Below are 25,203 nucleotides of genomic sequence, written 5' to 3' on the forward strand. Positions count from 1 at the left end.
AGACCCAGTCAATGCGGATTCTGCAGCTGACACCCCGCCCGGCAGAGCCGTTACCTGCATCCATGGCAGGAGACAAGGCCTAGTACAGGGGGGGTCATTTAAAGGGGTTTAATCCAAGAGCTGAGAATTTGTGGGGGGGGACCTCTACTCGCCTTTTCAGTCCTCTGCTGCACCTGTGGTCCCCGCCAGTCTCTACTTTCCTGCTACGATCACAGACTGTTCAGCATTCAAGTGGTCACTGCAGTCAATCACAGGACTGCATGTGCGGCACATGACCGCTGCTGCGGTCAGTGATTGGCTGCAGCAGTGAGCAGAGACTCCAGCCACCAGAGCGGAGGCGGTGCAGTAGAGGGTGAGAGAAATGGTGAGTGCTCGTGGTTGTGGGAGAAGTAGATGGGGCCCCATCTCTATAAGATGGGACAGAACCCGTGAGATTTGGACCAGCGCCTGTAGCGGTAATAGAGGCCGTATTAGCGGTGCCCACGAGCAGCTCATTCATTTTCCTCTCCGTATCACATCCGTATTTCAGGCTCGACATTCAGGTCGATGAAAACGAAGCGCTGAAAACGGCAGTGAAGAGCGCGCTGAAGAGCAAGGAGGACGACCTGCGGCTCTACCACGACATGATCGCCCAGGTGAAGCAGATCTTCCTCCAGGCCCTGCGGCAGCACAAGCACAGCACCCTCTAGTGTCCCCCCTGAATGTGACCACTAGACAGAAGTCCAGAACTTGTACGGTTCCCTCAAGTGTCCAAAGACGCGTCACATCAAAGTACTGACATATATACCGGGCCGGCACATGTCCTGCAAAACAGCACGAGCCCAATCTGCTCCACTCACCTCCAGGGACAAACAAGAACATTTCACAGCCCCCCAACACTTTGTGATGGGCTCTTAAAGAGGAACTGCAGCTTTTATAACAATGAGGGGCTCTGCTGATGCCCCCACTTGGGCTCAGATTATCCTGGTTTCCAATGAATGCGGAGAATATAAGGCCAGACTCACATCCAGCATTCTTGGTGCGAGGACCGGCTCCGATGTCTTAAGTCACACCGCCGTATAAAACATCACCCATTTTTAAAAATTGAAGGTATAAACTCAAATTTATTTAGTTTTCTTATATCCCAGGACTTAATTTATTAGTTAAAAAACGGAAAAAACAGACTGAGAATTGAAGATGTAAGAACATCAGCATGTTGTCTTATTCATGGCTCTTCATAGACCATCACAGCAGAGTCTGATTCACAAAACGATTGGTGAAACACTAGCGGTTCGGGCATCGACCAAGGAAAAGACAGCACATGGAGGTATGAACGGATCCCCCCTGGGCACAGATGAGGCCGCAAACCCTGCCCGCGCTCAGGAACAGTGGGCTGTCACTATTCTGTAAGTCACTGGCATCAATACCCATCACCAATGCATGACAAGTAGCACACAGGATGGACTATTAGGGACTGGTCATTTTATCCCCCGCAGATGTGATATCAGGTCCCGAAACTGCAGCCTGTGATTAAATGGCCGCACGTATAACGCTGGTAGATTGTGGTTAAGCTGCGTTTTATCCCCGCACACTGCCACATAGATGAACATTGGAGAGATCAGTCCTAGTTTTGTTTTTAATAAAAAAAAAAGTGTCAATAAAATTTGATAAGAGATTAATAATTGTATCTGGTATGAAATATACTGGTTATAATTAAAGGGGAACTCGTCAGGCAACACCATCCTGGAACCGAGCTACAGTACCTGTCTGCAGCCACCACCATCGGAGCAAATAACCGTTGATCTTGGAGGTGCCGGTGTCTGGACTGATGCGATATTGATGACCTAGCCTATTGGGATTTGTCTATGCTGCCAACTACACAGCGTTCAGCTGCTCAGAAGCATCGACAGCTGAATATGCCAGCGACCACAGGATTGCCGGGTGTATGCCAGGACAGCAGAGCTGCTTGGTTCTAGCAGATCAGCTCTAACATGGGACCCGTCACTGGATCGGGATCTTTTTCCTCTATCTGATGCAAGACTTACCTTGAGGGGGTAAAAATAAAGTTTGATATTTTTGAAAACATGTGAACCCCAAAACAGCACAAAAGAGAAAATGTACAAGTTTTGTTTTTTTGTTTTTTTTGCATTAAACGTAGCCCCAATCACATGCAAAAAAAAAATGAAAATGACAAGACGCTGAAAAGAGGCAAAAATGAATAACGTTTGGCCAGTCATTAAGGCCCATTCTGGGGTTAAGAAGTTTTTTCCTTCAAGTGGCGGCATGCTGCCAACAAGCCAGTGCGGCTTCACCCATCAAGGACAGGTTGGTTTTCGGCGTGGGGAGGACAGAGTTGTATCGGGGCCGATGCCTCTTCATTTATCTGTGGGCAGCATAAGATAGTGGCATATACCCAGACCCCAGCAGTGCATCGCTTACTGGGCTTCTTGCTGTAGTTTTGATAAAACCACCATTTTATCTGCGGCAGCTGTGCGTCTCCTCAGTGCTGAGCTCTGACCCATCACTAACACTAGAGAAGTTTCTATCTATACTGCACATAGGAAGAACGCTGCCAATCAATAACGGCGGGCACAGACAGCGGGTCACATTACAAGGGCTCATCGTTGATTTCACACTACTACTGCAAGAAGCAGCACTGGAATCAGTATCTCTGTCCCTAACTTTATGATGCAGTCACATGGGGCAGCAAAAAAAGTGACAGCTTTTCTCTGTGGGGGTAGAAAAATCTTTTAATTCAATGTACAAAGCTGATCCTGCAATACCGCTACTAGTACACCGGTCCACTAATCACAACTACAGGGGGCAGCCCGTCACAGGACAGGACGCCTCCTCCTGACCAGCGAGCACTGATCCCCAATGTAAGAAATGGGAGTATAAATAACAAAAAGGTGCAGCGATGACAACCCGCAGTGTGAGAAAACTGTTTATTGTACGAGGGGACGGCAGAAGACGTCTAGGATCTTGGTCTCTCCTTCTTGCCTTTGTACAAAGCCAATAGAGACACATTGGCAACTTTCACAACCTTGAACCTGACACCGGGAATGTCACCAACAGCGTGACCGGCCCGACCGAATCCAGCCACCAAAACTTCATCGTTCTCCTAAGAGAAAAACAAAAGGGGGAAATGTACGTGTCACAAAAGAACCACACTAGACGCAGACAATGCACGGGCGGAGGGTGCGGCGCTCACCACTTAGCCGCGGCGCTCGCCGCTCTGCACTACCTTCATTCACTCTTGTATTAATGAAATTCAATAATCAAGTAGGAGAAAGGGAACCTGTACGTGGGATTTCACCCACCAGTCACTGTTACATTAGGTCATGTGCCTTCTAAAACTGTTCAGGATCTTGTAAACGCTGTTTCCTTGAGGTTTTTTGTGCCAACCAGCCAAGTTATCCCTTACTCACAGGATAAGGGTTAACTGATTGCTGGGGGCCTGACTGCTGGGACCCCACATGCAATCAGAGCCCTGTTCTCACAATCAATAGGGGTATCAGCAGTAGGAGAAGGCTTACGTGGTTGGGGCAGCCCCTTTAATCACGTTATTCTGCTGAGGTGAAGGATTTGGAGGCGCTCAGATTAGTCAGGGAGACCGAGCTCCAGATCCCTTCACTATGGCTTGACCGAAACCCCGGGACAGAAGAAATCATGTGAACCAGTCCGACCAAAATTACCTCAATGAAGTTCAAGCAGCCGTCATTGGGAACGAAGGCGGTGATCTTCTTGCCGTTCTTGATGAGCTGCACTCGAACACATTTCCTGATGGCAGAGTTCGGCTGTTTGGCCTCAACACCACTAAACACATAAAAACAGACCAGAATAAGATCAGGCTGCAGATCACAGAGTAATACCGAAATAGAAAAAAACACCACACATTCAGGCTCAGTTCACACACTGCACCCTTGGTGCAGGTTTTCTACGTGAATTTGCGTGCAGAAACCACATGATGCAATAGTAGCAACTGATCTGCAGTGCACAGCAAGTCAACTGTTTGTGCATATGCAGCACGAATTTCACCATCTGTAATGGAAAGAGGAATTTTCCAAATCCAAGGGAAAATCTGCAAGTAACAAGAACATATATGCTACGGAAACAACTGCACAACCGTGCAAGTCTGACTGCGGGGCAGGATAGTGATCACACGATGTAGAAAGTCGCTCCTCGCTGCACATAATGCACATGTATTCAGTGCAAAAATCCAGGCACGCTGCTTAATATATCTGGGGGCATCTCTGCGCTACAAATTCACCAAATTCTGGAATAATTGCAGTATTCTAGGATTAGAAAAACGTGCTTTTTTTTTTATGTTGGATAACCTCTATAATAAAAGTGTCGGCACAATGGTCATCCTGCCCCCATTGGCTTTTGACCATTCACTGTTGAAAGGGTGAGAAGTCTCACATTTTAGCACTAAATACAACTTGTGCCAAAATCTGCAACATTTTCACACCACAAATGCACACACAAAGACACACAAGTCCGGCCACTTACACTTTTTCCAGGACGATGCCTTTGGCGTGGGAAGCGCCTCCAAAAGGGTTCGCCTTGAGCGCAGTCCCCAGGTGGGCCTTCTTGTACTGCTTGTCGTGCCACTTCTGCTCGCGTCGGTTATCGCGGAGCTTTCTTGCTGTACGAAGACCACGGCACTTACCTGAGAAGAGAGAAATGTGTTAGTAAAAATATATATCTGCTGCCTGGGCATGCTGGGAATTGTAGTTTCATACCAGCTAAAAGTAACAGGTTAGAGTGCACTGACAATTTTCACAGTTTTCTGACTGCAATAACTCTATTCGCCCCCCCCCCCCCCCCCCACAATGGTCTTGCGGGGTGAGGGCAGCTTCTTGGGGTACATGTATTGAACCGAAAATGCTGTATTCGTTTTTAGAGAAATTGGGGAATCAGCAGATCTAGATTTAATGCTGCATAGATTGGCATCACTGCAAACTTATTTAAAATAATGTAAAAAAAAAGACCATATAATTGTTTTACTAACAGTTTTCAGCTCTTTGGCTTTTTTTTTTTAAATTTCTGGGACCATATGTATACATAATATACTTACCTTCTGCCCCCTTACCACTCCTCCATCCCTCTGGCCATGTCCCCCACCACCAATGGGGTCCAATTCCTTCTGATGTGACTGATGCAGCTCTTAATTGGGGACTACTCCCAAAGAGAAGACTTACAGGGACATGGCCAGAGAGACAGAGGCAGCGGGGGACCGGAAAGCAAGTACATGTTATTTTTACCATGTAGAGGTCATAAGTAAGGTTAAAGGGGTGAAAACCCCCTTATATCATTTTAAATGTTGTTTTAGTCCAGAAGTGGGGGGATAACAGATGTGCTGGGATGTCAGACTTTATGGACACTGCTACTCCACAGGATGCTAAAGAAACCCCCTGCAGACAATATTTTCAATGGCATTTAATGAGCCCAGATCAGCGTAATCTCAGATATTTTCCATCACTGACATGAGTGACAGCTGGAAGATGCAGCCAGCGACCACAAGTGAGAGGGTACGGGCAGCATCAAAGGGGGAATTTACTAGGTAAAATGTAGCACAGGATTGGTGCCAGCTTCTGGATCGCTGGGGTCAGACTTCTAGGACCCCCCCCCCCCCTGCCAATCTACACGTTACCCCTAATTCTGTGGGTAAGTGTGTGTCAGCCCTCAGGACTCCACCCCAGACTAATTAGAAGTTCTCAGCAATGTTTATGGTGGAAAGTCTCCAAGGCGTCATGTATCTGCTGTGCGGCCCTAGGGGGGGCAGATACAGAGACCCCGGGCATTGATGGCCCCGAACTGTATCTGCTACACATCACGGAGGGACGGAGCAGAACTTTCCGACCCCCCAGACATGCGGAGGCCCAGGAAAAGGTGAAGGAAATCAGGAGCCACGTGACAGGAGCGGTGAGGGGTAGCAAGAAGATTTGGGTATTTTTTTGGGGAGGGGGGGGGGGGGTGAGATTTAACCCCTTCTAAGTTATCACTTCAGTAAATCAAACAAAAAAAAGATAAAAAAAATAAATAAATCTTCCAAATCCAATCTTCATTGGCATTTAGTGAGATCTGATCGGTTGCAGATCGGCTCCAGCATCTCTCGTTGTTCCCCCAATATAACAGGATGCGGCCTCCTCTCCTCATGGAGCTCCGCACATCACACGGCGGCTGTCATGGCGCCTCCTCACTGCGCCTCATGGAGTCACCAGTCCCCGCGTCTCGTCCCCCCGAGCCCCGGCCGCGCTCCCTCCCGCCACCCCGGGTCCTGCCGCCCGCTCCCCGCACAGCACGGTCCCCTCCCGGCCGCACAGCAGCCGCTTCATCCGCACAGCTTCACTCACCCATCCTGCCTGTATCAGGGCCGACTGCGGAAAGATCGACTCCCAGAAGCCACCGAGAGACCCAGGAGCGGTCAGGACCCCAGTGAGGCTGTCCACCCCTATGCCTGATCCGAAGATACTTTCTTATAGCCGGTATCGCTCTCTAGACCAACCTTACATGAGGGGTACTGACGGGACAATATTCATGGTTTACCTAGACAACATGTGAATCATTTTATGCTTAAAATATTGAAGTTTTATTTTACCCGCTGCAGGCAGTAGCTGTCTAAACACTTAGTAAACTACAAATCCCGTGATGCTTAGCGTCTCAGGGGGCCTAAGGCTGGCTCCGCCCACCAGACGGCTTCTTGCAAAGTAGTCTGATCACGTGGGCATGACGCTGGTCATAGAGAGTTGTCTATGGGGGATGGAGGCGGAGGAGCTGAGACTTGTTCCCCTCAAACAACTGCAGGCGCCGCTGTCCATTATCAGTGTGTGAGAGACCGTGCCCCCATAGTAACCAGGTGTCCCCCTTATAGCCACAGTGCCCCCATAGTCACCAGTTGCCCACCTTATAGCCACAGTGCCTCCATAGTAACCAGGTGCCCCCCTTATAGCCACAGTGCCCCCATAGTAACCAGGTGCCCTCCTTATAGCCACAGTGCCCCCATAGTAACCAGGTGCCCCCCCCCCTTATAGCCACAGTGCCCCCATAGTAGCCAGGTGCCCCCCTTATAGCCACAGTGCCCCCATAGTCACCAGGTTCCCCCCTTATAGCCACAGTGCCCCCATAGTCACCAGGTTACCCCCTTATAGCCACAGTGCCCCCATAGTCACCAGGTTCCCCCCTTATAGCCACAGTGCCCCCATAGTCATCAGGTTACCCCCTTATAGCCACAGTGCCCCCATAGTCACCAGGTTCCCCCCCCTTATAGCCACAGTGCCCCCATAGTAACCAGCTGCCCCCCTTATAGCCACAGTGCCCCCATATTCACCAGGTTCCCCCCTTATAGTCACCAGGTTCCCCCCTTACAGCCACAGTGCCCCCATAGTAACCAGGTGCCCCCCTTATACCCACAGTGCCCCCATAGTCACCAGTTGCCCACCTTATAGCCACAGTGCCCCCATAGTCACCAGGTGCCCCCCTTATAGCCACAGTGCCCCCATAGTAACCAGGTGCCCTCCTTATAGCCACAGTGCCCCCATAGTAACCAGGTGCCCCCCCCTTATAGCCACAGTGCCCCCATAGTAATCAGGTGCCCCCCTTATAGCCACAGTGCCCCCATAGTCACCAGGTTCCCCCCTTATAGCCACAGTGCCCCCATAGTCACCAGGTTCCCCCCTTATAGCCACAGTGCCCCCATAGTCACCAGGTGCCCCCCTTATAGCCACAGTGCCTCCATAGTAACCAGGTGCCCCCATAGTAACCAGGTGCCCTCCTTATAGCCACAGTGCCCCCATAGTAACCAGGTACCCCCCCCCTTATAGCCACAGTGCCCCCATAGTAACCAGGTGCCCCCCCCCTTATAGCCACAGTGCCCCCATAGTAACCAGGTGCCCCCCCCCTTATAGCCACAGTGCCCCCATAGTAACCAGGTGCCCCCCTTATAGCCACAGTGCCCCCATAGTCACCAGGTTCCCCCCTTATAGCCACAGTGCCCCCATAGTCACCAGGTTCCCCCCTTATAGCCACAGTGCCCCCATAGTCACCAGGTTCCCCCCTTATAGCCGCAGTGCCCCCATAGTCACCAGGTTCCCCCCTTATAGCCGCAGTGCCTCCATAGTCACCAGGTGCCCCCCTTATAGCCGCAGTGCCCCCATAGTAACCAGGTGCCCTCCTTATAGCCACAGTGCCCCCATAGTAACCAGGTGCCCCCCCCTTATAGCCACAGTGCCCCCATAGTAACCAGGTGCCCCCCCCCTTATAGCCACAGTGCCCCCATAGTAACCAGGTGCCCCCCTTATAGCCACAGTGCCTCCATAGTAACCAGGTGCCCCCCTTATAGCCACAGTGCCCCCATAGTAACCAGGTGCCCTCCTTATAGCCACAGTGCCCCCATAGTAACCAGGTGCCCCCCCTTATAGCCACAGTGCCCCCATAGTAATCAGGTGCCCCCCTTATAGCCACAGTGCCCCCATAGTCACCAGGTTCCCCCCTTATAGCCACAGTGCCCCCATAGTCACCAGGTTCCCCCCTTATAGCCACAGTGCCCCCATAGTCACCAGGTTCCCCCCTTATAGCCACAGTGCCCCCATAGTCACCAGGTTCCCCCCTTATAGCCACAGTGCCCCCATAGTCACCAGGTTCCCCCCTTATAGCCACAGTGCCCCCATAGTCACCAGGTTCCCCCCTTATAGCCACAGTGCCCCCATAGTCACCAGGTTCCCCCCTTATAGCCACAGTGCCCCCATAGTCACCAGGTTCCCCCCTTATAGCCACAGTGCCCCCATAGTCACCAGGTTCCCCCCTTATAGCCACAGTGCCCCCATAGTCACCAGGTTCTCCCCTTATAGCCACAGTGCCCCCATAGTCACCAGGTTCCCCCCTTATAGCCGCAGTGACCGAATAATAAACTCCTCGCAGCCCCTCTTTGCTTTTGCTTTCCCCCCTCTCCTTGGAGGAACCATATCTTTTCTATTTTCCGGTATATAGTGATGTATCAGGGCTCATTATTTCCGGTACGAGCCGCAGTTTTCACCTTCAATGTTTTGGGGTCTGTACAACTTTCTGATTTATTTAATTTCTGTTTTTGGGAGGTGAAGTCACCATGAAACAGCGATTTTGCCATTTTGATATTATTCTTATTTTGGGGAAAAGATGTGATCTGATTTGTTTTAACATTTTTTCACTGATCTAAATGAACTAACAACATAAATTGTACCGTTCATTATATACACACATGACAATGTTTCCCAAATCCACAGTGATCAGTGCAGGTCTCTCCAGCGGCCGAGGCAGTGGTCACCGCGTCTAGATACATTAACAGAATAAATAGAAATAGTCTTCTGCTTTGTGTCCGCCAAACTAACAATACCTTCAAATATGACACAGTCAAAATTATGTAAAATGTAACATTTATTAATTGAGGTGAAAAACAGTGGCGCTGGTAGGTGGTCTAATAGGCCTGCAGCAAATTTGGACAAGAGTCACTACTTGTCCAAAGGTACCGGGACTGTTATCAAAAGGTTAAAATAGTATTGGTAATAATTTGCACTAAGAGACAAGGACAAGGGATGTAAATAGGTCGATAAAAGTGAAAAAGATGCGAGAGGGATAAAACAGTATCGGTTTATTAGATAAAGTTTAAAAGTAGAGAATTAAAATAACATAAAATGAGGCAGGTAAATCACGAGCAGTAGTGGCATGGGCTCGAAGTCTTAATTAAAATCCAGTGGTCCAAATAATTAATGGAGAATACACCGATTTTGTATGGTAGTTATCTTCCCCTGTAGGGAACAGAAAAAGGGGGGACGAATTAATATGAGAAAATGTAACTCTATAGAGAGTGCGCGTAGGTATATAGGTACCAGCGGTTATTACCTGGATGTCTGATATTTCTGATATATACCGGTGGCGGGATCGTCCACACTTGCTTATGAAGAGGTGCTGGTTGGAATAAATTAGGGTTATTATTAAAATAAATGGAGAGGGTGGTCTCTCAATTAGATTATATTTAAAAATGATAATAATTACCTGTCTCTGGGATGGGGCTGTGGTTGTAGTTAATGTCTTGTTCATGAAAGTTGGTAGCAGGAGATTGAACAAGTGTAGTGGAGGTTCCTGCTGCGAGCCAAGGTGGATGAAAATAGGCCGATGTAGTGACAACCTACTCAGGTGAAATGTGTGTGGAACCAATAGGAGATACCTGTTGTGGTACCTGGCTAGAGAGGCAAATCCACTGTAAGGTTACTACTAGGAGTAAGACATGAGTATTTGTAACTTTACAGGAGGAACAGTGGGCCGTGGGTGGCGCAGCGGTCCGTAATGGTGGGCCCTCAGGGATGGTGTCTATCTGGGATGCTGCGCACTGTAGGGTACCCAGATATATGGAGTGTATGGGTGCCAGTTGCGGTATCTTCTCTAATGGTGATAGACGGTGGAAAATGATGCCTTTGAGTCGTCTAGCAGATGTAGTGGAGATGTGCGGCGTACCTCCACTCTGCTGTGCTGGAATCGCCAGATATGCCGGGTAGGCAGTGGATGTGGGCAGCGGTGCGTGCAGGGGCAGAGTCCCGGCCGGTGACTCGTGCTCTGGTAGTACCTGGCGCAGTGGTACGGCGGCGGTGCAGGACCTGGCGAGATGTCACTGTCAAGTGTTGAGCACGTGGTCTGGTTAGGTACAGAGCAGAAGGACCAAAATCTGACGCGTTTCGAAAGCAGCGGCTTTATTCGTCAGGGATGGTACAACTTCTGCCAGTGGTTCTTATATCTATATATATATATATATATATATATATATATATATATATATATATATATATATATATATATATATATATATATATATATATATATATATATACTCATTAACGAGTCACTCATTAGGCAATCGTTACTCATTGAAAGCGAAGATTTCAATCTCGCTATTGAGTCCTTTTGGCTTGAGTGTATCCAATTAAAATATCCCAAAACTTTCAGTGCGGGACATGCTTTTTATGTAGTCACCTTTTCGCCAGTTCCTTGGTACAGTTTGTATCCCCGTTATCTGGGTACCTTCTGTTCTTCCCTCATGTCTCTCTGAATAATGTACCGATAAAGGGTGTCCAGTAAAATGATTTCTAATGTTGCGTAGATGTTCATTAACACGTTTGAACGTGGGGTGTTTGGTACGCCCTATGTACATTGTTTGGACCCGTAGAAGCGTTTGTAAGACGTTAAACGGCCGTCGTCCTCTCGTCTCCCCTTCACCTCTGATTGTCCAGAATACTATGAAATAAAGGACTTTTAGCCTAAGGACTTGGTAGGTGCTGCTATTCATTTTTCTACTTGTTGAACATTGATATACAATGTAGTTGCACTTTATATGTAATTACTCTATCTGACCCGAGCATCATTGATATATTCTGATATAGGCAGTGTTGGATGCGTTATTGTTATTTTTATGATACACTCTGTATGCGGTGTTCAATTTCTTAAACTTTTCTATGTTAGAGTATGTACCGATCCCATGGTGCCTGATTATTTGGGCATTTCTTTCCTATTTTATGTTACTTGTTATATTAGATTAATTAATAAATATTACATTTTATATCATTTTGACTATGTGTCATATTTGTAGGTATTGCCTAGATACATTGTAGCAGGAGAAGCCAAGAATTGTTTCTCTTATATTGTCTACACTGGCAGAACCGCTAGGTACAGGTATAAAAGCTGCAATCCTGATCAGGGTGTAGCAGCGGATGATATCAGTGTAGTCTAATCCTGATCAGGGTGTAGCAGCGGATGATATCAGTGTAGACTAATCCTGATCAGGGTGTAGCAGCGGATGATAATAGTGTAGTCTAATCCTGATCAGGGTGTAGCAGCGGATGATAACAGTGTAGTCTAATCCTGATCAGGGTGTAGCAGCGGATGATATCAGTGTAGTCTAATCCTGATCAGGGTGTAGCAGCGGATGATATCAGTGTAGTCTAATCCTGATCAGGGTGTAGCAGCGGATGATAACAGTGTAGTCTTAGCCAGCCTGGATCAGACAGGGGATAGCATATATTGGACCTCTCTCTAGGCTGAATTGAATGTCAGCATTGTATTCACATGTCGCGTCCCCTTTGGAGGTCGGCAGGACCCTGCTAATCATCTACAGTTCATAGGTCTGGTGTCTTTATCACCTGCCCTCTGCTGCTGATAGTTTGCTGGACTGATTAGTTTTGATATCAGTGATACAATGTAATGATAATGAGGGACAGTGTAGCATCGGCGTCTCTGCCCCGTTCTAGGCAGAGACGCCGTCCCTCTCACCTCCCCGCTCCTGGCGCGGCGTCCTCCAGCGCTGCTCTCCCCGCTGCTTCCGGCACGCGCTCCTTCCCCTCCCTTAAATGGACCGCGCGCGCCGTCCTAAGGAGTCCCCGGCCAATTGCCGGAGGACCTCCCATATAAAAGGCACCTCCTCCAAAATGGAGGTGCCCGAGCAATGTTGTAGCACTGTTCACTACTCTGCTTCAGCCCTCAGGTCCCGTTGCCAGTTACCTGCCAGATACCTGCCAGATTCCTGCCAGTCTGCTGTCTAATTCCTGCCTGATATCCTGCTACCTGCCTGCTAGCCTGAGGTCCGACGGTCTGCCTTACTACTCCTGTCAGTCTGTCTAAGGACCAGCTTGCCCGCTCACCTGGGAGCGCACATCAACTACCTGCCTGCTTGCCTGAGGTCCGACGGTCTGCCCTCCAACTCCTGTCAGTCTGTCTATGGACCAGCTTGCCCGCTCACCTGGGAGCGCTCATCTGCTGCCTGTCTGCTAGCCTACCTGGAGGCTCTGCCGTCACGTGCTGTGACCACCCGCCTGTCCAGAGACTTCTGCCCGCTCACCTGGGAGCGCTCATCTGCCGCCTGTCTGTTGGTCTTCCTGGAGGCTCCGCCGTCACATGCTGTGACCACCCGTTTATCCAGAGACTCTCGCCTGCTCACCTGGGAGCTCACGTCTACCATCAGCCGCCACAGGTCGTACCAACCCTTTACCCAGAGACTGCCCCGGTCACTTGCCGTGACCATTTGCCCGTTCACCCAGAGACTGCCCCGGTCACTTGCCGTGACCATCTGCCCGTTCACCCAGAGACTGCCCCGGTCACTTGCCGTGACCATCTGCCCGTTCATCCAGAGACTGCCCCGGTCACTTGCCGTGACCTCCTGCCCGTTCTTCTAGAGACTGTCCCGGTCACCTGCTGTGACTGCCTGCCTGGTCGCCACCCGCTCCCTTACAAGGACCGCCCCCTTGTATAGTAGCTCAGAGGTTCCGCCTCCCAGACCCGTTACAGTTTGCTCGGGCCATGGAACCCGGTGGCCCCCAAGCTCCCTCGCTCTCGGACCTGTGTCATGAACTGTCCCGTCAGAGGTCCCAACAGGAGTCCATCCTGGGTTACCTGCGGAATGTCAATTCTCGCCTGGACACTCTGCCTGCAACCACCGCCAGTGCCATGACTCGCAATCCGGCAGCTCCACTGCCCACTAATAACATGGTATCCTACCCCGGACCCCGGCTTTCTGCACCTCCTCGTTTCGGAGGCGACTCCGCCCAGGCTCGGGGCTTCATAAATCAGTGCACCCTGCACTTTGAACTCCTGTCTCACCAGTTTAACTCCGACAGGGCCAAAATTGCCTTCATCATGTCCCATCTCACCGGAGAGGCCCTGGCCTGGCTAAATCCTCTATGGGAGAGAGGAGACCCCCTGGTGTCCGACTTGCCTGCCTTTCTCACGGCTTTCCGGAAAGTCTTCGACGAACCCGGACGGAAGACCTCATCCGCATCATCTCTGCTACGCCTCCGTCAGGGAAGTCTCACCGTGGGCCAATATGCCATACGGTTCCGTACCCTTGCCTCGGAGCTGGCCTGGGATAATGACGCTCTGGTTTCCGTCTTCTGGGAGGGTCTGTCCGGCCATATAAAAGATGAACTTGCCGGACGGGATATTCCTACCACTCTCGATGACCTAATAACTCTTGCCACCCGGATTGACCTGCGGTTCCAGGAGCGTGCCAAAGAGGTCACCCGTGAGAGGAGGTTTCCACGTCTAGCTCCTACTTTTCAGAAACCCGTCACTCCCTCCGTCTCTCCTCAGCTACACTCTCCTGAGCCTATGCAGGTCGACCAGACCAAGATGGTCGGTTCTCGCCAAGAATCTCGCCGAGCCGAGGGAAGCTGTTTCTATTGTGGCAGTATGAAGCACTTCATCCGTTCCTGCCCGGAAAAGCCGGGAAACGCCAGTGTCTAGGACCACTCGGAGAGGTCGTCCTAGACAAAAGTAAGCCCTCTCCGTCTCTGACCTTACCGGTCTCTATTGCTTGGGGAGAAAACCGTCTCTTTGAACTCGCCCATCTGGATTCTGGAGCTGCTGGAAACCTCATCTCCCAGTCTCTGGTAGAGAGATACCATATTCCCACCAAGTCCCTGGCTGAACCATTGTCAGTCGCCTCCGTGGATGGAAGACTTCTCTCGGAGACCATCCTGCTCGTCACCGAACCCATAACCCTGCAGGTGGGAATGCTGCACTCTGAGGAGATCTCATTCCATGTGCTGTCCGGACTTTCTCACTCCCTGTTGCTAGGTCTACCTTGGCTCCAGACACATGAACCCGTATTGAACTGGCGGTCCGGTGAAGTACTCCGATGGGGTCCTGACTGCCATAGGACCTGCCTGGTCCCGGTCCGTCCACTTCGTCCTCAGCCTACTCCAGCTAACTTACCTGGTCTCCCGGCTCCCTACTGGCCCTATGCGGACGTCTTCGGTAAGAAGGAAGCTGAGACGTTGCCACCCCATAGGCCATACGATTGCCCGATCGACCTGGTACCTGGCACCACTCCTCCCCGTGGGCGTATCTACCCGTTGTCTGCAGCCGAGACCCGAGCCATGTCTGAGTACATTGAAGAGAATCTGGCTAGGGGATTTATCCGAAAATCTACCTCCCCGGCTGGAGCCGGATTCTTCTTTGTCAAAAAGAAAGACGGCTCGCTACGTCCCTGTATTGACTACAGAGGACTCAATCTCATCACGGTAAAAAACAAATATCCACTGCCACTCATCTCCGAATTGTTTGACCGTCTCAAGGGCGCCAGGATCTTCTCCAAGCTGGATCTACGAGGAGCGTATAATCTGGTCCGTATCCGTCAAGGAGACGAGTGGAAGACGGCATTCAATACCCGGGACGGTCACTACGAGTACCTTGTGATGCCCTTCGGTCTCTGTAATGCTCCCGCATTACATTTCAGGAACTAGTCAACGACATCTTCCGTGACCTCCTGTACTCCTGCGTAGTGGTATACCTGGACGATATCTTGGTCTTCTCTCCGGATCTTCCCACACACCGGAGGGATGTTCGTCAGGTCCTGCTTAGGCTTCGGCAGAACCACCTTTACGCCAAATACGAGAAGTGCCTCTTCGATCAGACCTCCCTTCCGTTCTTGGGCTATGTCATCTCCCAAACAGGTCTGCAAATGGATCCCGAGAAGCTCTCTTCCGTTCTAAAATGGCCTCGTCCTGAAGGTTTGAAGGCGATACAGCGATTCCTGGGCTTCGCTAATTATTATCGTCTTTTCATCCCACACTTCTCGTCTCGGACTGCTCCCATATCTGCACTTACCCGTAAGGGGGCTAACCCCAGAACATGGTCGCTTGAAGCCGAGGAGGCCTTCCTTTCCCTAAAGAAAGCCTTCGCCTCTGCTCCCGTCCTGCACCGTCCGGACTGTAATAAACAATTCTACCTGGAGGTTGATGCCTCCTCTTCCGGAGCCGGAGCGGTGCTCACCCAGAAGTCTTCTACTGGGAGAATGGTAACATGCGGCTTCTTCTCCAAAATCTTCTCCTCGTCGGAGCGCAACTACTCCATTGGAGACCGGGAATTGCTAGCCATCAAATTGGCACTGGGAGAGTGGCGCTATCTGCTTGAAGGGGCTCTCTACCCGGTAATTATCTACACGGATCACAAAAACCTGGCATATCTCCAAAATGCCCAGAGACTCAATCCTCGCCAGGCCCGGTGGTCGTTGTTTTTTGCCCGCTTCGACTTCATTCTTCATTTCCGTCCGGCGGACAAGAACGTCAAAGCTGATGCCTTGTCCCGGTCCTTCCTGTCCTCCGATCAAGAGGAGGAACCTACGCACATCATCGACTCCTCCAAGGTGATGAATGTGGCCCCCTTGGATCTGACTCGTCTTCCACCCGGTAAGACGTTCGTAGCTGTGCCAGATCGGGAGAGGGTTCTTCGCTGGGGACATTCTTCTAAACTAGCTGGCCATGCTGGCCAAAAGAAGACCTTCCAACTTATTACCCGGCATTACTGGTGGCCTACCCTGCGTAAGGACGTGGTAGACTTCGTCGCGGCCTGTTCATCCTGTGCCCGTAACAAAGTTCCCCGACATCTACCTGCCGGCCATCTCCTGCCCCTTCCCGTACCTGCTGCTCCTTGGCAACACATCGCTATGGACTTTATCACCGACCTTCCAGTTTCTGCCGGTTGCACTGTCATTTGGGTTGTCGCTGACCGTTTTTCTAAGATGGCCCACTTCATTCCCCTGCCTGGTCTTCCGTCTGCACCCGAGCTGGCTAAAGACTTTATCCGCCACATCTTCCGTCTCCATGGTCTGCCCCTCCACATCGTGTCGGATCGTGGGGTTCAGTTCACCTCTCGCTTCTGGAGAGCCACATGTAAGCTGCTGGACATTACCCTGGATTTCTCCTCCGCTTACCACCCTCAGTCCAATGGTCAAGTGGAGCGGATCAATCAGATCTTGTCCAGCTACCTCCGGCACTTCGTTGATGCTCACCACTCGGACTGGGTGGATCTCCTACCATGGGCCGAGTTCTCTTATAACAACCATGAGAGCGAGTCCTCTTCCAAATCCCCGTTCTTTATAGTCGGTGGCCAACATCCCCGGATTCCACTTCCTGTCTCCGTTTCTGTGGACAACCCTGCTGCGGAGTCTCTTGTCAGCGAATTTTCTACTATTTGGGAGAGCACCAGGTCCGCTCTTTTTCTATCCTCTGAGCGGATGAAGAGATATGCTGATAAGAGACGTCTGGATCCGCCCCAATTCCGTCCGGGAGACAAGGTTTGGCTCTCATCCAAACATGTGCGGCTCAAAGTACCCTCCTACAAGTTGGGTCCTCGATTCATCGGCCCCTTCGAAGTCCTCAGGCAAATTAACCCTGTGGCCTACAAATTAAAACTCCCGGCCACCCTACGGATCCCCAACTCCTTCCACGTATCTCTCCTCAAACCCGTTGTCTTTAACTTTTTTTCCAAAAATCCAGGTGCCCCTCCTGCTCCGGTTTCCGCTGATGACATCTTTGAGGTAGAGAGTATTCTGGCCTCCAAGAGGGTAAGAGGAAAAACCTTTTTTCTGGTAGATTGGAAGGGGTTTGGTCCTGAGGAGAGAACTTGGGAACCCAGGGAGAACATCAACGCCCCGCTTCTCCTTGAGAAATTTCTTTCTGGCCAAAAAAAGAGGGGGCCTAAAGGGGGGGGTACTGTAGCATCAGCGTCTCTGCCCCGTTCTAGGCAGAGACGCCGTCCCTCTCACCTCCCCGCTCCTGGCGCGGCGTCCTCTAGCGCTGCTCTCCCCGCTGCTTCCGGCACGCGCTCCTTCCCCGGCAGTGTGCTTAGGGCGCGCGCGCGCGCGCTCCCCCTCCCTTAAAGGGACCGCGCGCCGTCCTAAGGAGTCCCCGGCCAATTGCCGGAGGACCTCCCATATAAAAGGCACCTCCTCCAAAATGGAGGTGCCCGAGCAATGTTGTAGCACTGTTCACTACTCTGCTTCAGCCCTCAGGTCCCGTTGCCAGTTACCTGTCAGATTCCTGCCAGTCTGCTGTCTAATTCCTGCCTGATATCCTGCTACCTGCCTGCTAGCCTGAGGTCCGACGGTCTGCCTTACTACTCCTGTCAGTCTGTCTAAGGACCAGCTTGCCCGCTCACCTGGGAGCGCACATCAACTACCTGCCTGCTTGCCTGAGGTCCGACGGTCTGCCTTCCAACTCTTGTCAGTCTGTCTATGGACCAGCTTGCCCGCTCACCTGGGAGCGCACATCTGCTACCTGCCTGCTAGCCTACCTGGAGGCTCTGCCGTCACGTGCTGTGACCACCTGCCTGTCCAGTGACTCCTGCCCGCTCACCTGGGAGCGCTCATCTGCTGCCTGTCTGCTAGCCTACCTGGAGGCTCTGCCGTCACGTGCTGTGACCACCCGCCTGTCCAGAGACTTCTGCCCGCTCACCTGGGAGCACTCATCTGCCGCCTGTCTGTTGGTCTTCCTGGAGGCTCCGCCGTCACATGCTGTGACCACCCGTTTATCCAGAGACTCTCGCCTGCTCACCTGGGAGCTCACGTCTACCATCAGCCGCCACAGGTCGTACCAACCCTTTACCCAGAGACTGCCCCGGTCACTTGCCGTGACCATTTGCCCGTTCACCCAGAGACTGCCCCGGTCACTTGCCGTGACCATCTGCCCGTTCACCCAGAGACTGCCCCGGTCACTTGCCGTGACCATCTGCCCGTTCACCCAGAGACTGCCCCGGTCACTTGCCGTGACCATCTGCCCGTTCACCCAGAGACTGCCCCGGTCACTTGCCGTGACCATCTGCCCGTTCACCCAGAGACTGCCCCGGTCACTTGCCGTGACCATCTGCCCGTTCATCCAGAGACTGCCCCGGTCACTTGCCGTGACCTCCTGCCCGTTCTTCTAGAGACTGTCCCGGTCACCTGCTGTGACTGCCTGCCTGGTCGCCACCCGCTCCCTTACAAGGACCGCCCCCTTGTATAGTAGCTCAGAGGTTCCGCCTCCCAGACCCGTTACAGACAGTAATTAATAACCTTTGTATTGTTCTATTAGTATCCAGCAGCTAATAAGCAGACAGGATTAGGTGTAGTCAGCGCTGATGATATAATAGACATGATTCTTCTTGTAGTCTGGCTGCCCCCGGCTTCCCTGTACGTAGCGGTTCTCCCAGTGTTGACAATTTTTGGCTTCTCTTTTACACCGATGAGAACCTGCTAAAATGTATCTAAAGCACTATGGCTCTGCTACAATGTATCTACGTGCAGTGGCTCTGCTACAATGTATCTAGTCACGGTGGCTCTGCTACAATGTATCTAGATGCGGAGGCTCTGCTACAATGTATCTAGATGCGGCGGCTCCGCTACAATGTATCTAGATGTGGCGGCTCCGCTACAATGTATCTAGGTGCAGTGGCTCTGCTACAATGTATCTAGAAGCGGTGGCTCTGCTACAATGTATCTAGATGCGGTGGCTCTGCTACAATGTATCTAGATGCGGTGGCTCTGCTACAATGTATCTAGGTGCAGTGGCTCTGCTACAATGTATCTAGAAGCGGTGGCTCTGCTACAATGTATCTAGATGCGGTGGCTCTGCTACAATGTATCTAGATGCGGTGGCTCTGCTACAATGTATCTAGGTGCAGTGGCTCTGCTACAATGTATCTAGGTGCAGTGGCTCTGCTACAATGTATCTAGGTGCAGTGGCTCTGCTACAATGTATCTAGGTGCAGTGGCTCTGCTACAATGTATCTAGGTGCAGTGGCTCTGCTACAATGTATCTAGATGCGGTGGCTCTGCTACAATGTATCTAGATGCGGCGGCTCTGCTACAATGTATCTAGATGTGGCGGCTCCGCTACAATGTATCTAGGTGCAGTGGCTTTGCTACAATGTATCTAGAAATCTAGAAGCGGTGGCTCTGCTACAATGTATCTAGATGCGGTGGCTCTGCTACAATGTATCTAGATGCGGTGGCTCTGCTACAATGTATCTAGGTATGTTGGCTTTGCTACAATGTATCTAGAAGCGGTGGCTCTGCTACAATGTATCTAGATGCGGTGGCTCTGCTACAATGTATCTAGATGCGGTGGCTCTGCTACAATGTATCTAGGTGCAGTGGCTCTGCTACAATGTATCTAGGTGCAGTGGCTCTGCTACAATGTATCTAGATGCGGTGGCTCTGCTACAATGTATCTAGATGCGGCGGCTCTGCTACAATGTATCTAGATGTGGCGGCTCCGCTACAATGTATCTAGGTGCAGTGGCTTTGCTACAATGTATCTAGAAATCTAGAAGCGGTGGCTCTGCTACAATGTATCTAGATGCGGTGGCTCTGCTACAATGTATCTAGATGCGGTGGCTCTGCTACAATGTATCTAGGTATGTTGGCTTTGCTACAATGTATCTAGAAGCGGTGGCTCTGCTACAATGTATCTAGATGCGGTGGCTCTGCTACAATGTATCTAGATGCGGTGGCTCTGCTACAATGTATCTAGGTGCGGTGGCTTTGCTACAATGTATCTAGATGCGGTGGCTCTGCTATAATGTTTCTAGGTGCAGTGGCTTTGCTACAATGTATCTAGGCGCGGTGGCTCTGCTACAATGTATCTAGATGTGGCTCTGCTACAATGTATCTAGGCGCGATGGCTCTGCTACAATGTATCTAGATGTGGTGGCTCTGCTACAATGTATCTAGGCGCGGTGGCTCTGCTACAATGTATCTAGATGTGGCTCTGCTACAATGTATCTAGGCGCGATGGCTCTGCTACAATGTATCTAGGCGCGGTGGATTTGCTACCTAACTGACCACGGCTGCTGGAGAGACCTGCACTAATCACATATTGTAATGTGTGTATAATAAGGGCACGGTTTATGATGTTAGTCCACGTACATCAGTGATATTTTAGTGGATTTATGAGCATCGTAGGTCCTTGTGCGATGATTTGTTTTTAACATTTTGTAATATTGCTGTGTATTGTGAAATCTCCAGTCTCCTATGAAGCCCACCCACAGCTGTGCAAACATGACAGACACAGGGGGGTCTTCAGTAGGCACCTGGCTGTCATGACAACATCGATACCCCACAATTCTGTTGTGTCTGAAGGGACAACCCCATTTCTAACCTCTTCAATGGGGTTAAACTTCTCCATACATGCAGTGCACACAAGGCCGAGTGGGCCCCGAGTTCGCCAGCTGCTGGTGTAAGCACTCAGAAAGTGCTACCATAAGCAAGAGTCACAATTTCCCCATAATAATCAAGTGCCCTTATAACAATAAGTGCCCCCATATCAGCCACAGTGCCATCTTACTAACCAACATGCCCCATAGAAATCATTCTGACTTCTTGGTAATTCAGTGTCTTCATTACAGTCACAGTGCCTCCATAGTAATTAAGTACTCCCATAATAATTAAAATATAAATATATGTGTATGCAGCTGATCAAGAAGGGGCAGCACTGTGATCCTCAATCCTTTCAATGATGTGGGGTGATTTGAGCCGTGATACTGAGAGCAAACATCTTACATTTTGGTATGCCGTGTTCTGAAGGTGAATTTTTTTTTTATTCCATAGTCTTCACTTATTACCCCATGTTGGATGTGATCTTATGATCAAGAATATGATCCATTGTAATCAAGTATTGAAACCAAGAATCCATTTAGCTAAAGAAATATCAATAAAGTTCTTCCAGAGTTGTATGCTTATTATTGGATTATATGAACACCCATTGCGGTTCCTCTTCTATGACTCAAAGCAGCAAGGTCAACCCAGTGCTATTCTTGGGATGGACCCACTAAATGACATGGGGTTATCACCTTCACCGGGAATTTTCAGAGTTTAGACAACCTCAGTGTTTTATTAGCAGTGGGTAGTGTGAGCACCCATAGCGGTTCCCCTGCGATGGTTCTAGAATCAACACTATCATCATTTAGGAGGGGAAACACACATGACAATGAGTATATTGTACATTCTTGTAATACCTATTTATGTAACAAAGCTCGTCCCTCAAAATAAAAGGCTGTTGCAAATACTTGGGATTCTATATTTTTCAGACTGTAAAATGCCCTGGAATGTAAATCCAAATTTAGATAACGGAAAATCAAGCTAAAAATAGTTCGCTTCCCTGGTGGTCTGGAGTAGTTAATTCTTCTTTGGTTATTTAGCTTAAAAGAGGGGTTGGTATTTTATTCCTTTGTGACCTAATGTAATGTCCCCTATTTTATTCCCTGGTGGTCTAGGACAGTACATCTCAGACTGAGGTGTTCTCTAGTTGGTGGTGAGACGCAGCTGGGAGGCCTTTATTTTACATAAGTGGCGATAAGCTGCACAATCTCAGATTTATCAACATGCGTAAATAATTTTCTACTAATTTTAGTGTTACGTGGAGTTTAGGAAATAAAATACTATTCAATTTATTTTAACTTTTGGTATAGAATTCCACAATCGAGGCCCAGGTGTCAAATGTTGCTTTTTAATACTGATTCACTAAAAAGTGAATAAAAAGCGATGAAAAAGTCATATGTAAAAAAAAAATGGTATGAATGAAAACGCCAAACTGTCCCTCAAAAAACAAGCCCTAATATGGCTCATTTGGCAAAAAAATAAAAAAGTTACAGCTCTCAGAATATGACGATGCAAAAACAAATTCATTTTTTGTAAAATATTGTTTTTAGTGTGTAAAAACAGTAAATCCTAAAAAAAATATATACATCTGGTATCGCTGTAATCGCACCGACCGGAAGAATAAAGTCGTCTAATCACTTATACCGCACGAGGAACGGTGTAAGAACTATTCTGGTACTGCTGTCTATTTGTTCATTCTGTCTCCAAAAAATCGGAACAAGGCTCGGCTCACATTTATCCTGCGCTCTCCGATGAGCACTTACCTCGGACTTTCCATGTAAATTCTCCAAAACCGTGATTCAGACAAAACCCCGGACGGAACCACTCACTTATGAGGCAGATGGAGCCACTTTGAACTGGTCTCTGCTCCGGCGGTCGGTGTCCCATCATTTTAGTTGTCTTTTTAGCGCACGAGTGTGGACGACCATAGATCTGTGTGCGCCTAAAAAGATGGAGACCACCGGAGCAGGCGTCAAAAGCAGCCCAAAGTGTCTCAATCTGGCTCATTATGGTGGGTGGTTCCATTGGGGATTTCGTCTGAATTGCATATTTGTGGAATTTACACGGAAACTCCAACGTAAGTGCTCAACGTAGAATACAAAAAGGTGATCCAGCCTTACTCTAGAAGCAATCGAAAATTATGTACCCCAAAATGTTACCAATCACACCCTAATTTATCCCACACAAAACCAGCCCCCACTCATGTCCGTCATCTTTCACTGGAACTATAGGGGGTCCCACATTACTGGTAGAACAAAGACTCTGGAAAAGCGACATGGCTCCCGCTCCCTCAAATGAAATCCAGTGAATTCTGCGCTCCCAAATCCAAATGCCCCCTTCTTCTGAGCCCCACTGTGCCTAAACCGCAGTAAGCGGCCACATGTTTGGCATTATTGTAGTGGGTAGAGAGCCGTTAACAATTTACGGGGTGCGTATCGCCAGAAGCACAAGCTGGGTACAACGTATGGGGGCGCTACACTGTATGGGGGCACAATGTATGGGCACTAAACTGGCATATTTGCAATTCTCCAGAATGAAGCCTGGCGTGGATGTTACAAAATAGTCACTGCAGCCGTAGATGAATCCATTGAGATGTGTAATTTCTACAATGGGGTCACTTTTGGGGTTTTTCTGCTGTTTTGGCACCTTTGGGGCTCCGCAAATGTCACCTGCAAACTATTCTAGCAAAATCTGTGCTCCAAAAGCCAAATAGTGCTCCTTCCTTCTCAGCCCTGACGTGTGGCCTAACAGTAATTGCTGATGACATATGAGGCATCACCGCGTTCGGGAGAAATTGCGCAATAACTTATTGAGTCCAGTTTTACCTATTAACCCTTGTGTACCTGAAAAAAATTGCAGCAAATACAATAATTTCATTGTTACCACTAAAATATCATATTTCCATGTCTCAATGTTATAAAATTCTATGATGCACGTATGGGTTCAAAATACTCACTACACCTCTAGATGAATCCCTTAGGCAGAGGAGTTTCCAATATGGGGTCACCTGGGGGGGGTTTTGCTGTTCCTGGGACCTCAGGGGCTCGGTTAATAGAGCTCACAATCTATTCAAATGGAATCTGCGCTCTAAAACCAAATATCGGGTACTTCCATATTTGGGACAAATTGTGTAACAAATTGTGGGGTCCAATTTCTCCAATTACTACTAGTGTAAATTATAAATTTGGTGCTAAAATAGTATTTTAGTGGAAAAAATTTTTTTTTTTTGTTCTCACATCTAAATGTTATAAAGTTTTGTGAGTCACCTGTAGGTTAAAAATGCTCAGTACACTCCCAGATGAATTCATTGAGGGGTCTAGTTTCCAAAATGGGGTCACTTGTGGGGTGTTTCTGCTGTTTTCGCATGACAGGGGCTCTCCAAATGTAACATGGCATTCACAACCTATTCCAGACAAGTAGCGCTCTTTCCTTTCCTAGCCCTGCCATTTGCCCAAACAGAAAATGTTGACCACATATGGGGCATCATCGCGTTCAGGAGATATTGCATAACAAATTATGGGGTCTGTTTTCACCTATTATCCGTTGTGAAAATGTCAAATTTGGGGCTAGAAGAACATTTTGTGAAAAAAAATGAAAATTTTCAATATGACGACCTAATGTTATCAAGTTCCGTGCTACCAAATAATAGTTTTCCCTCCACATATGGGGTATCAGCGTGCTCAGGAGAAACTGCACAACAAATTTTGTGTTCTATTTTCTCCTGTTACCCTTGTGAAAATAAAAAAAAATTGTGGCCTGGTCATTAAGGTCAAAATTGGCTCAGTCACTAAGGGGTTAAGGTAGAAAAGCGACTAATATAATATTCCCTGGTAGTCTAAAGTAGAAGAGAGGGTAATAATGTATTTCCTGGTGAGAAATGGTATTAGAGGGTTTCATATTTTATTCCCTGTTGGTCCGAGGTAGAAGAGTGGTTGATATTTTATTTACTGGTATTGTAGGATAGAAGACTGGTTGTTATTATGGTCCCTGGTGGTCTAGGGTGGAAAAAGTTTATTGTTTATTTAGGGGTAGTTCCCCAAGTACTTTACACATTTATAAGCATTTCTGTAATTTTCCTCTACCAAAAAAAAAAAAAAGCATCAAACCTTTTTCTAATCCATCCATGTTAAAGAAGCCATGTATCCTCTGGAGATTGAACCTGTCTTTCTCTAGGCAGAGGGAGCGCTTGGCGGTAAGTGTCCAATATCCCTGCAGCACCTCCACAGGGGAGACTGAGCATTACACAATGTCAAGTTACATCTATAGGTTGTCAGTGTAATGCAGGACGA

At 49.1% G+C, this 25,203-nt stretch overlaps 2 protein-coding genes across 2 annotated transcripts in view; one reads left to right on the forward strand and one right to left on the reverse strand.

Moving 5' to 3' along the window:
* CCDC13 (coiled-coil domain containing 13) overlaps window positions 1–2,161 on the forward strand; it is a 43,638-nt gene extending 41,477 nt beyond the window's left edge. Inside the window, exon 15 of the mRNA XM_073677221.1 lies at window positions 530–2,161. Coding sequence (XP_073533322.1) covers window positions 530–689 — 160 coding nt within the window. The 3' untranslated portion in view covers window positions 690–2,161. The remainder of the gene's footprint in view (window positions 1–529) is intronic.
* Window positions 2,162–2,907: 746 nt separating this feature from the next.
* Window positions 2,908–6,477, reverse strand: RPS23 (ribosomal protein S23). Its single transcript, XM_073677227.1, has 4 exons — window positions 6,339–6,477; window positions 4,492–4,651; window positions 3,675–3,795; window positions 2,908–3,100 (listed from the first exon to the last, which is right to left on the reverse strand). Exons 1-4 carry the CDS (start codon window positions 6,340–6,342, stop codon window positions 2,954–2,956), a joined length of 432 nt encoding a protein of 143 aa, XP_073533328.1. The 5' UTR covers window positions 6,343–6,477; the 3' UTR covers window positions 2,908–2,953.
* Between the last annotated feature and the right edge of the window lie 18,726 nt (window positions 6,478–25,203).

Source organism: Phyllobates terribilis, unplaced genomic scaffold (genome assembly GCF_046119375.1).
Source record: "Phyllobates terribilis strain yellow unplaced genomic scaffold, ASM4611937v1 Scaffold_4__5_contigs__length_816908805, whole genome shotgun sequence".
Lineage (NCBI taxonomy): Eukaryota > Metazoa > Chordata > Amphibia > Anura > Dendrobatidae > Phyllobates > Phyllobates terribilis.

What these genes read in the sequence shown, in the direction of transcription:
- RPS23 (XM_073677227.1), bottom strand. An exon ending in GGCATCGTCCTGGAAAAAGT is followed by an intron (nt 3,796 to 4,491) that starts GTAAGTGGCCGG and finishes TTATGTGTTTAG; the next exon opens with TGGTGTTGAGGCCAAACAGC. An exon ending in GCTGCTTGAACTTCATTGAG is followed by an intron (nt 3,101 to 3,674) that starts GTAATTTTGGTC and finishes TTTTTCTCTTAG; the next exon opens with GAGAACGATGAAGTTTTGGT.